This window comes from Mandrillus leucophaeus, unplaced genomic scaffold (assembly GCF_000951045.1).
Source record: "Mandrillus leucophaeus isolate KB7577 unplaced genomic scaffold, Mleu.le_1.0 Scaffold324, whole genome shotgun sequence".
Lineage (NCBI taxonomy): Eukaryota > Metazoa > Chordata > Mammalia > Primates > Cercopithecidae > Mandrillus > Mandrillus leucophaeus.
The window spans coordinates 1209951-1223048 of NW_012103410.1; the positions used below are offsets into that span (position 1 = coordinate 1209951).

A 13098-nucleotide genomic window follows, 5' to 3' on the forward strand; every position below is an offset into this window, starting at 1 on the left:
AAAAAGGTTATTTAGCTGTCCAGGTGTAACTGGATTTAAATCCAGTTTACACCTGGTTTAGGTCATTAACAGCCACCCAGGAATTCTAAATGAGAGGAATTAGAATTGGTTGAACCCTACTGAACTGAATTTTGAGGTCCCCTGAAAGACAGTCACTCTACAGTGTAGATAATGCATACTGAAAGTCAGGACCCCTAGCTTCCAGCACTTACTCTGCTCCTTACTGTGACCTTGAACAGTTATCTAACCTTGCCGGAAGCAATGGCCTCATATCTGGGTGATGTCTTAGGTTCTTTCTTGCTATTTAGTTCCAAGCTCTATTCACTCCATCTGGACAAGAGGTTAAGTAAATGTTCTCAGGAATATGAATTTAATATGATTATATTCAATCAATATTCTGTAGCAATTACCTTGTACTTGTGCTCTTAAGGCACTTACAGCCTAGTAGGGGAAATAAGAAGTGCAAGCAAATAATCAGAACTAGCATATATGGTTTGTTATATGACAGGCGCTGTTCTATAGGCTTTACATACATTCACTACTTCAATCCTCATTACTACCCACTGAGGTAGGTTCTATTATTGTTCTCATTTTACAGACAAGAAAATTGAGCCACAGAAAAGGTTAAGTAACTTGCCCAACAAGAGTTTGTATTCAAATTCTTAGTCTGGCTCCAGAATCTGTACTCTTCACCGCTGCTCTATACTGCCTCTAAGCAGAATGCAGTAATTCTACACACATACACATACACAGGCATTAATTACAGTGTTATGGGAACACAGGGAGAAAGGTGTAACTTCTTGGGGGATTATACAAGATTGATGAATGAGGAGGTATGTGACTAGAACCTTGAGGCTGAAAGGATTCGGCAGACATGAAGAAAGGCTTTTCAAGACAGAGCAAGGATATTAGCCATGTAAAAGAAAAAGGCAAATAAGATGGTTGCCAAAAGCCTTTATCAACAATTAGTACCCGTTGTGAGACCTAGATTAAGGACAAAGTTGGTTGGCAATGAGGAAAGAGGCTTGATAACATCCCAAGGTGCAGCAAATTTTCCAAGATTTGAGAGGCTGTTAATGCTACCCAAGGGTGATGGGGATGGAGAGATGGGAATGTTTAAAAGAGAAGGACTGAGACTTTCAGCAAGACATTTGAATGATCAAATTCAGTTTTAGTGACCAAAATCTTTCTGGTTTCTAGTGATATTAATAAAATCAATGATGCCATAGCTGACCAAATGGCCCTTTTCATTCAGCGCATGACCTCGACCATCTGTGGGTTCCTGTTGGGATTTTTCAGTGGTTGGAAATTGACCTTGGTTATTATTTCTGTCAGCCCTCTCATTGGGATTGGAGCAGCCACCATTGGTCTGGTAAGAATGTCTTTTTGCATCTCTCCATGGGAAGACATTTGCCCTCATAAACAACCAAAAATGTGAAGCTTGAGTCCATTTTTCTGAGTATAGTCAGCAACATAATTATCACTATTTTCATGTAGTTTGTTAGATTACTCCCCAATGTCAAATGACATTTCATCAAATAGGGATTAATGATGTTTTCATAAGGTAAATATTGTTTTATTAACAGCAAGTACATTTATTGAGCATTCACTGTTTCTCTAGGCACTATTAGGAGCTTAATAGTCATTATCTCTAATCCTTACAACAATCTTATAAAGTGAGCACTAGCATCATTTTAAATATAAGAAACTAGGCTCAGAGAGGTAAGGGGATTTGTCTGGGACTGCACCGCAGGCACAGCAGGATTCAAGTCTAAGGGGTTCTGACTCCAAACCCCACTCACTCTCCAATATGTCTATTGTTCCCCATGTCCTGCCAAGCTCAGGCACTTCCCTGAAATGGCACAACAGACTCAGAGCATTAACAAGCACATAAGAAGGATTTCTGCAATCATAACTGTGTTCTCCATTTCATCTTATCTTTCAGATAACCTCTTTCAGAGAGAAGTGATTTGACCCATTCCAAGAGTTATCCCAGTCACTGTCTTGGTTCCCCAGGTATTGAGGCCTGGACAACATATAGGAATAGGAATTTTGGATCACATCAGCTAAAAACACTCCCAAGGACTGAGAAATTATTATTAGATCAGTCACATTAGATAGCACGTTATGGGATCAGGCATACTAAAAATTTGCTATAAATTAGAATAGAATTTAACTGAAAAACTCCATACATACTCACACATCATTGAGCAATAGGTACCAATTTCCTATTGCTCAATAGCAAAATATTCTCACAGTCCACTGACTAAATAACTCAGACATTTGCCAGATAATATAGAAAATGGTTTAAAGTGACAATAGCAAAGAGCTCACTCCATTTCACTAGGTCATCACAGGTTATGTGACTCAGGAAAAATCCATTTAACCCGTGAAAACCTCAGTTTCTTTGTCTTTAAAATAGGGATAATACCTCCCAAAAACATTATGATGATTCAGGGAATAATCCACGATATGCATTTAAGCAGTGTCAGGCACAGAATCAATTGCTAAAGACAGATGTATATGTTTTTCAATCCACTGTATCATTCAAGCTTTAAGCAGTCTTTCCTACTAACCACTTCCCAGCTATACTCCAGGGAACCCTCAACTTCCACAGAAGAGCTTCAGGGGTTTTGCAAACATTTTGTTCATTTTTTTTCCAAATAGACTAATCTCTTTCTTCAAACCTGTGATAAAGTAATATACACACTCACATGGATCATAGGCCACATTTCAACATGTTGGAGGTTAAAACATAGCCCAGTTCACTTGGTTTTAAACAGATCTAAGGCTTAGCTTCTCTAGTCATCTCAGTACCCATTTCCAACTTCTCATAAACATGTCACTGATTTGGAATGTTGTAGGTCTGCACATGTCTTGTCTTGCTTTCAAGTCTGTGTATGCTTGTTCTTATACAACAAACTTCTACAAGCAACTATAAAGCAAACTATACGAGCAACTTCACTAGGCTCAAATGTAAACTTTAATGTTAATAAAAACAGCCTCAAGCCTTGGTAACACAGTGAGATCCCATATCTACAAAAAAAAAAAAAACTTTCTAAATAGCCAGGCATGGTGGCATGTGCCTATAGTCTCAGATACCCAGGAGGCTGAGGCCAGTGAAATGCTTGAGTCCAGGAGTTTGAGGCTGCAGTGAGCTAACATCGTGCTGCTGCACTCCAGCCTGGGCAACAGAACAAGAACCTGGCTCTTTTTAAAAAAAAAAAAAAAAAAAAAAGCCTCACTTTCCTTACTGTTATATTTTTAATTCACATGTTTTATCAAATGTACATTGATGAAATAAATATATTGTTTTTTAAAACTACTATGAATACTTACTTAACTTACCTCTTAGAATTCCATCTAAGATTTTGATAAGAGTTTTGCTGCTAAAAGTTTGGAAAAACTACTGGAAGATAAACTCCCTTAATCTGGGTGTTATATATTTTTTTATATTTCTGAACTAGTTGATCTTCTGCAATATGTGTTTTTTCCTCTTCTTATTTATTTATCTGTGCCAGGGGTTTCTCTGGGGGTTCATTTTGACTAGGACTCAATCCAAGTCAATTTTAGAAAAAGTAATGTGTCTACTGTTAAGTACAGATGTCTTTTCATTTCCTTTTATAAAAATGAAAACTGCATAGTTGAGCGTCTCCAACTGAGTGAAAATGAACTTTCTTTTCTGGAATCATCTGGAATCATCTCTCAACATCATGCCTATACTCTATATGTTATATGCCATATATTATACCCAGTCATGATATCTGCATGTGTCTCTGGTGTTTGTCTATAAATTATGCAATGGCCATTGGCTAATAGCAATGAACTATGACATGGTCTAACTTAACACTTTATTAGTATAATGACGGAAACACTTTAGTCTCACAGAATGTCCTATTTGGAATTTATTCTGTGAGGAGGTTCTTACTTTTAGTAGGGTCATTTTGATATATCAACAAACAACCCTGGATGAAGCTTACCATAGACCAAATCTGGACCAGATTTCTTCCTCCTATCAGTGATGTTACAGTGAGAATCTGATATTGTATTAAACCATGCCACATGCTAAATGAATCTAAATGACAGACTGACTTACCTAATTTCTTGGACTTCACATTTTCTTTCCTTCTTTTTGATTTTTAGAGTGTGTCCAAGTTTACGGACTATGAACTGAAGGCCTATGCCAAAGCAGGGGTGGTGGCTGATGAAGTCATTTCATCAATGAGAACGGTGGCTGCTTTTGGTGGTGAGAAAAGAGAGGTTGAAAGGTTGGTTAATTGGGATCTGATTGTTTCCCTAATTTCATCAATCAGTGTAGTACCCTGAATCTCTCAGTCTGTGCAAAGTGGCAGACCAACCTTGGTCTACGGCCTCCAGAGGAAGTACTTGTTCAAGAGGGAGCTAAGCAGAGTAATTTAGGTTGGTCAAAGCACTATAAGAAGTCCCAAGCCTTTAGCAGTATGTTTTTAAAGATGTTGCACTTGGCAATTTTTAGAAAGCCAACTTAGAGTAGATATTTATTTCAAAATCTGATGGTATTTATGTACACATATTATACCTCATATCAGTCTATAATGCTGTTTGCTGTCATTAAAGAAAAGCCTACATGAGACATTACAACTGATGCCACAGAAGTACAAAGGATCATAAGAGACTACTAAAAACAAACGCCAACAAATTGGATGACCTAGAAGAAATGGATAAATCCCTAGAAAAATACAACCTACCAAGGTTGAATCATGGAAAAATAAAGAGAAATAAATATGAACATACCAATAATTAGTAAGGAGATTGCATCAGTAATAAAAAGTCTTCCATGAAAGAAAAGCCCAGAACCTGATAGCTTCACTGCTGAATTTTACCAGACATTTAAAGAAAAACTAGTACCAGTCCTCCTCAAATTCTTCCACAAAATTGAAGAGGAGGGAATACTTCACACTCATTTTACAAGGCCAATATTACCTTGATACCAAAGCCAGAAAAGGATACTACAAGACAATCAAAGGCCAATATCCATGATAAACATGGATGTGAAAATGCTCAACAAAAATACTAGTAAACCAAATTGAATAGCACATGAAAAGTATCATTCACCATGATCCTAGGATTTATCCCTAGGATGTAAGGATGGTTCAACATAGGCATGTCAATAAATGTAATATACCATATTAACAGAATGAAAGACAAAAACCATATGGTTATCTCAATAGATGCTGAAAAAGCATTTAACAAAATTCAACATCCTTTCCTGACAGAAACGCTCAACAAATTAGGTATAAAAAGAATGTACCTCAATACAATAAAGGTCACACATGACAAGCCCACAGCTAAATCATACTCAAGGGTGAGAATTTGAAAGCTTTTCCTACTAAGATAAGAACAAGACAAAAATCCCCATTCTTGCCATTTCTTATGCAACCACAAAAGACCTTGAATAGCAAAAGCAATTCTGAACAAGAAGAACAAAGCTGGTGGCATCATGTTACCTGATCTCAAAATCTACTAGAAAGTAGTAGATTATTATTAGATTATTTGATTATTTGATTACTATAGCAATCAAAACAGCATAGACTATCACAGAAACAGACACATAGACCAGTGAAAAAGAATGGAGAGCCCAGAAAGAAGTCCATGCATTTATAGTCAATTGATTTTCAATAAAGAGGCCAACAACACACCATGAGGGAAGGGCAGTCTCTTCAATAAACGATGCTAGGGAAACTGGATATCCACATGCAGAAGAATGAAATTTGATCCTTATCTCACATTATACGCAAACATCAACTCAAAATGGATTAAAGTCTTCAATGTAGGATGTAAAACTGAAAAACTACTAAAAGAAAGCATAGGGAAGAAGCTCTATGACATTGGTCTAGGCAATGATTTTTTGGCACAACCACAAAAGGGCAGGTAACAAAAGCAAAAATAGACAGATGGGATTACATCAAACTAAAAAGCTTCAGAAAGGAAACAATCAACAGAGTGAAGAGGCAATTTACAGAATGAGAGAAAATATTGGTAAACCATACATCTGATAAGGGATTAATATCCAATACATACAAGAAACACAAACAACTCAATGACAAGAAAACACCCTGATTAAAAAATGGTCAAAAGACCTGAATAGCCATTTCTCAAAAAAAAACATACAAATAGAAATATACAAAAAGAAACATACAACAGGTATGTGAAAAGATGTCACACATCACTAATCATCAAGGAAACACAAGTCAAAACCACAATGGGATATCATCTTATATCTGTAAGAATGGCCATTATAAAAAGAAGAAATATATCAAGTGTTGGCAAGTATATGGGGAAAATGAAACCCTGTTACACAGATCGCTTTTGGTGAGAAAGTAAATCAGTACAGCCAAAGAGTATGGAGATTCCTCAAAAAATGGAAAATAGAACTACCATATGATCCAGCATCCCCACTATTGGGTATATGTCCAAAGGAAATGAAATCAGTATGTCAAGAGATAGCTGTTCTCTTATGTTCACTGCAACATTATTCGTAATAGCCAAGATATGGAATCAGCCTAAGCACCCATCAACAGACAAGTGAATGAGGAAAATATGGTGTGTGTAAATTTACATGCCACGTTCAATAAAATACTATTCAGCCTTGAAAAAGAAGAAAATACTGTTATTTGCAGCAACATGATGAACCTGGAGGACATTACGTTAAGTGAAATAATGCAGGCACAGAAAAATACCCCATGATATCACTGACAGAGTTGAACTCACAGAAGCAGAGAGCAGAACTGTACCACGGGCCTTGAGGGGAAGGGGGCAGGTGAGAGGTAAGTGTTCTCACCACATACACACACACACAATATAAGTATGTGTGGTAATGCATTTGTTAATTATTTTGATTTAGCCATTCCACAATTTATACATACTTCAAACCATCATGTTGTATACCATAAATATATGTAACTTTTGTCAATTAAAAAATAATAAAGAAATGCCAGCATGATTCAAAATGCTATATCACACATTTTTATTGAACACCTTTTTAATTAAACACGTTTTATTCAGGTACCATGCTACATGTTCTTTATAAAGTCTGATAAGATTTCAATTTAGTCAAACAGACTGGGCACGGTGGCTCACACCTGTAATCCCAGCACTTTGGAAGGCCAAGGCAGGTGGGTTGCTTGAGGCCAGGAGTTTGAGACCAGCATGGGCAACCTGGCGAAACCTCATCTCTACAAAAAAATACAAAAATTAACCAGACATGGTGGTGTGCACCTGTAGTCGCAGCAACTCTGGAGGCTGAGGTGGGAGGATCACCTGATTCTGGGGAGGTTGAGGTTGCAGTGAGCTGTGATCATGCTACTGCACTCCAGCCTGGATGACAGAGTGAGACCCTGTCTCAAAAAACAAATTAGTGTTGATAAATTATAGATCACTATTCTAGAGGTTAACTCTCAATGAAAAGAAAAACCCAAATGGCCAAAATAATACTGTTGTCTAAAATGTAATTTTGTTTGTTCTTTAATTTATCTGGTATTTATTGAGTACTTACTATGTGCCATGCTTTGATTTTTATAAAATAACTACCAACTGAATAGTAAATCTTACTTTATGTGTTGTAGATTTGGTAAGATGGTGTTATTCTCAGTTGCTACCAAATCCACCAAGTAAAAAAGATTAATAGGATTTACAACCTCTTATTATCCTCTTTTCCCCACTTCTTTTGGTTTGTGGAGTGAGGTTCTTTATTTCTTGTAAAAAATTTCAGTAGCATATTTCTTCCACCATGAAAGACATTATCTTTTATTGTCAATAAAAGAGGCAGTGTAGTGTTTTAAAAATGGTAACAAACATAGGATAGACCTTCAGTTTGTGTCCTGCAAAAGGTTAAAAGTTCTCCATGAATTCAATTCTTGAGATGTAGGAAGGTGGTTTCAGAATGCCTGAGCTATATATGAGACAATGCCCATTGTTAATGGCTAGATCATAGAATTACTGAAACCTATTCCTTGCATTGGACTTCCACATAGTTTCAGTTATCCATGTCTCATGGCTGTGAACCTGACCCATATGTCACAACACAGCATCTCAGCCACAGGGAAGATGGGTGAGTTGTAGATGAGTTGGTGCAAACACTAGTTCCAAGCCTGGGGAGCTGGAAACAAAATAGTCTGGTCTGCTTATTTGGAACCAGTTGCATTATTTTCTGATAGGGACATGTCATGTGACTCAAGGAAACACTTCAAACACAAGTAATACTAGATCTCTCTTGTTCATACATTTATGTTGAAAATTCTTTTTCTCTTGGGGCCAAGCTTACCTCACTATGCAATCCAAGCAGCAATCAGGCAGCTTTGTTAAGTATCGTCCTTTCAACATGTTTCATTGTCAGGTTAAAACAAACTTGAAAAAACTACACAAAGGTTGTTGGAGATTTTTCTTCCTAAAGTTGCTGTGTTTGGGATGATTTTATGATCATTTTGTAAAACCACTGCATCATGGCCTGTCTTAAACATTATAACTTGAGCTGTTTCTGCTGAAATTGGCTCAAATGTTTTCTCTTCACAGGTATGAGAAAAATCTTGTGTTTGCCCAGCGTTGGGGAATTAGAAAAGGGATAGTGATGGGATTCTTTACGGGATTCGTGTGGTGTCTCATCTTTCTGTGTTATGCACTGGCCTTCTGGTATGGCTCCACACTTGTCCTGGATGAAGGAGAATATACACCAGGAACCCTCGTCCAGGTACCTTGACTTATTGACCAAGACATAACATTTCCTTCTGGTATCTCAGAAAAGTCCATGGATTCGATGTTTTGTTTATTATTTTGGTGTCCTCAGGAAAAAAGCATCAATGATTTTATGGAGTCTGTCTGCGGAAACTAGTAATACCTTAACAAAATTTTTTTTTTTATTTCCGTAAGTTTTTTTGGGAAACAGGTGGTATTTGGTTACATGAGTAAGTCCTTTAGTGGTGATTTGTGAGATTTTGGTTCTCCCATCGCCCAAGCAGTATACACTGAACCCAAGTTGTAGTCTTTTATCCTTCACTGCCTTCCTGTCCTTTTCCCCTGAGTCCCCAGAGTTCATTGTATCATTCTTATGCCTTTGCATCCTCATAGCTTAGCTTCCACTTATGAGTGAGAACATACACTGTTTGGTTTTCCATTCCTGAGTTACTTCACTTAGAATAACAGTCTCCAATCCCATCCAGGTTGCTGTGAATGCCATTAATTCATTCCTTTTCTGGCTGAGTAGTATTCTATCATATATACACATCTCACAGTTTCTTTACCCACTTGTTGATTGATGGGCATTTGGGCTAGTTCCACAGTTTTGCAATTGTAAATTGTGCTGCTATAAACATGTGTGTGCAAGTATCTCTTTTATATAATGACTTCTATTCCTCTGGGTAGATACCCAGGAGTGGGATTGCTGGATCAAATGGTAGTTCTGTATTCAGTTATTTAAGGAATTTCCATACTGTTTTCCATAGTTGTTGTACTAGTTTACATTCCCACCAGCAGTGCAGAGGTGTTCCTTTTCACCGCATCCATGCCAACATCTATTATGTTTTGATATTTTTAGTATAGCCATTCTTGCAAGAGGCATTGTGGTTTTGATTTGCATTTCCCTGATCATTAGTAATGTTGAGCATTTTTTCCATATGTTTGTTAGCCAGTTGTATATCTTCTTCTGAGAATTGTCTATTCATGTCCTTAGCCCACTTTTTGAGTTTGTTGCAGATTCTGGATATTAGTCCTTTGTCAGATGTGTAGATTGTGAAGATTTTCTCGTATCATGTGGGTTGTGTGTTTACTCGCTGACTGTTCTTTATGCTGTGAAAAAGCTCTTTAGTTTAAGTCTCACCTATTTATCTTTGTTTTATTGCATTTGCTTTTGGGTTCTTGGTCATGAAATCTTTGCCTAAGCTAAAGTCTAGAAGGGTTTTTCCAATGTTATCTTCTAGAAATTTTATAGAGAAACAAGTAATATTTATACATTTTATAGTAAAGAGATGCTAAACATTTGAATTGATGAAACCCACAATTTAATAATTTCAGATTAACTGAAGACTTTATAGCTATGAAATGATTTTCTGAGTCCAAAAGCAAATATACCATGAAAATGGAAAGTCAGTGATCTCTCAGCTAAAAATTAACAGCTCATATAACTGAGCTTTATGACAGGCCAAGATACGTACTAATAAAGGTATTTGTGAAACATAATGAGTTACTAAAATGCCAGGTCAATAACATCCTTAACTGAACAGGTATTACAAATGTACTTTATTGCTCACTTGTGCTAAAGTAGCTAATGCCTTTAATTTTCATTGTCCTTCCAGTTATTCATTCAATAAGTAATTATTCAGCATCTACTATGTGCCAGACACTTAGAAAATGCAGGGGATTCAACAGTGAGCAACAGAAATGTGGGGTTTTCTTTTTTGCCTTGATGGAATTTACAGTTTAATGGAGAAGACAAGCAGTAAATAAGTAACCATGTAAATGAATACAGACAAATAGAGACAAGGACAGAGAACCTTGACAGTGAATAGCAGGATAACCAGGTGTGACTGGGGTCAAGGAAGGCTTCTTATCCTGCTCCCTCTCCCAAGGCCTTTCCTCCTTAGCTTATGGCTCTCTCTTGTTGCAATTGGACTCTGATCATTGTTTGAATTCTCAGCTAAATGTCACTTTCCCAGTCAGGCCTTTTACGCTCACCCATCTTTTATTCTCTTTTGTGATTTGCTGTACTTTCTTTTCAAAGCACTTGTGTGACATTGAATATTTGCATTTATTTACACTTGTGCCCATCCCTTTCCACCCTCAGACAGTAAGATCTATGAGGTCAGGGAAACAAAAAATGAAATATTTGTTTCATTTGGCCTGCAAGTAGATGACGAGTAGTTTTATATCAAATTCTTAAGTAAAATTTTTAGCTCCAGATTCTGGGTAGAGCAAACAATGAAAAATATCAAAACCTTGTAAACCAGAAATTTGCTAGTTGAAAGCTTAAAATTCATAATCTACTGCTTTAGGATAAATACATTGCCTGGGAAAATTGAGTAGGATTTTGATTTGCAAATGGAAGTGATTATCAGAGGTCAAACCATAATCATTCCAAGCCACGGACTTTATTTCATTAAACATGATAGTACACAAAGAACAACCTTTTCAATTCAGTTTATCTTTGCAACATGAATGGCTGACATTTTTTGAACTTTGTTAAAGGAAATAAATATGATAATACAGGTTCATGTGTTTTGTAAACTTTAAAGAGATAGTATGGATGGGAAGTGTTACCAATTTTATAATTTAACCACTTCTTAACAACTTAGGTACATTTTTTGCAGATTGGAAAAGCCAATGAAGTATTGCAGGTCCAAATTGTAACTATAGTCCCTTGTCTTTATTAATCCAATTCCTCCTAAGAACTTTGACATTTACCAAACTAGAGATATCAGTAGTTGGCCTTAGTCCTAGCTGCTTATATATACTTACTATGCAAGAAGACAAGCATTGAGAAAACTTATTTTTCCCTTTTTCCATGCCTACAAGGAGAGGATAGAGGTACACAATAATAATGGTTCAGAGGGAAAAGTGAATTGGTAAATTGAAAATCAAATAATACACAATTCCAACTGGAAGCACTTGAATAAAAAGTCCTTTGGTAACCGTCTGTAGTAGGAATCCAATTTTATGGCTCTCATCTTTAAATTTTCTGCCCATTGTACAGTGAGCTACTTTAACTTTTGTAAATAATTTATTCTTTCAACTGATATTTCTTGAGTCCTTGCTATGTGCAGGCATGGCATACTATGGGTCTCTAACATTTTAATCACTAATTATTAACCTGTTACTCCCAACATCTTTCTGTAAGCGTCTGCTTATATCTTAAGAGAAAATTTCCTTTGGGAAGATGAAATGCATTCTTTAACACTATACTCCTTGTTCTCTCTCTCTCTCTCTCTCTGTCTCTGTGTGTGTCTGTGTGTGTGTGTGTATGTGTGTGTGTGTGTGTGTCTCTCTCTCTCTCTCTCTCTCTCTTTCAGTGAGGTCTTGGCCAAACTTCTGAGCAGCAAACTATGAAGGCTGAGTGTGCATGGGCTGAGTTGAGTGTTTTAATCCACAAAACTAATTAACGATTTGATTAATCTAGTACATTTTGTGATGCACAAAATCATCACTGGCTGCATGGTAATTGGGCATAAATAGTAAGTAGTTCACATAAGTGACTATAATTAGTATCACTTGTACACAGAGAAAAAATACACTCTGTAGTCTGGTAGGGAAAGACGAAGAGGACCTGAATGGTGCAGAAGGTTGTTCTTTCATGACCCTCTTGAGTTTTAGAATTCATTAATAAAAATAATCCCATAATGGAGAGTGACATTCATTCAGCATATATAAAGTGTCAAGCACTGAGTGATGTATTATGTAACAAAATTACTGCATGAAATGCTCTCAATCTCATTCTGTAATTGGTGTCATTATACTACCACTTAAAAATGAAATTGAGGCCATGAGGTCAAGAAATATGTGCCAAGTGACATTAAGAGGGATTTGAACTCAGGTCTCCCTGACTTTGGCGCCTATCTATTAACCACTGTTTTCCTGCCTCTGACTGTGTCTTCCCAGGGGCCACGGACCCCTTTTTCTCCAGCACACCCATAGCTTGATTGTTCCACAGCAGTCTCTCTTCCCATCTCTCTGTCTACACTACTTCTGCTGTTCACAGGGCTAAAGAATATGATGTTCAGAGTGACAAGTGATGGCTTATTGGGATGTTGCTAGCTACTGTGATGGTTTGGGAATGTGCTTTTGTCCCGTCTCACTCACTCCTCCCCCTCCAGAGAGCCATTCAAAGACTTGGACCCCAAACTTCAATTTAGGCCTCCAGTCAGCCAGGAGTCAGCAAACTATGGCTAACAGGCCACATCCAGCTCACCGCCTGTTTTTATAAATAACATTTTACTGGCACAGAGCCACGGTCATTTATTTACATATGTCTGTGGCTGCTTTTATACTACATGGCAGAGTTGAGTAATTACTTCAGAGCCCGTATGATTTGAAAAGCCTAAAACACTTATTTGGCCCTTTTGCAGAAAATGTTTG

The 13098-nt window shown here is 37.0% G+C and overlaps 1 protein-coding gene across 1 annotated transcript in view; it reads left to right on the forward strand.

The window, feature by feature from the left end:
• ABCB11 (ATP-binding cassette, sub-family B (MDR/TAP), member 11) overlaps window positions 1-13098 on the forward strand; it is a 107780-nt gene that overhangs the window by 31456 nt on the left and 63226 nt on the right. The window contains exons 7-9 of the mRNA XM_011988170.1: window positions 1201-1372; window positions 4144-4268; window positions 8551-8725. Of these exons, the coding sequence (XP_011843560.1) occupies window positions 1201-1372; window positions 4144-4268; window positions 8551-8725 (472 nt within the window). The remainder of the gene's footprint in view (window positions 1-1200; window positions 1373-4143; window positions 4269-8550; window positions 8726-13098) is intronic.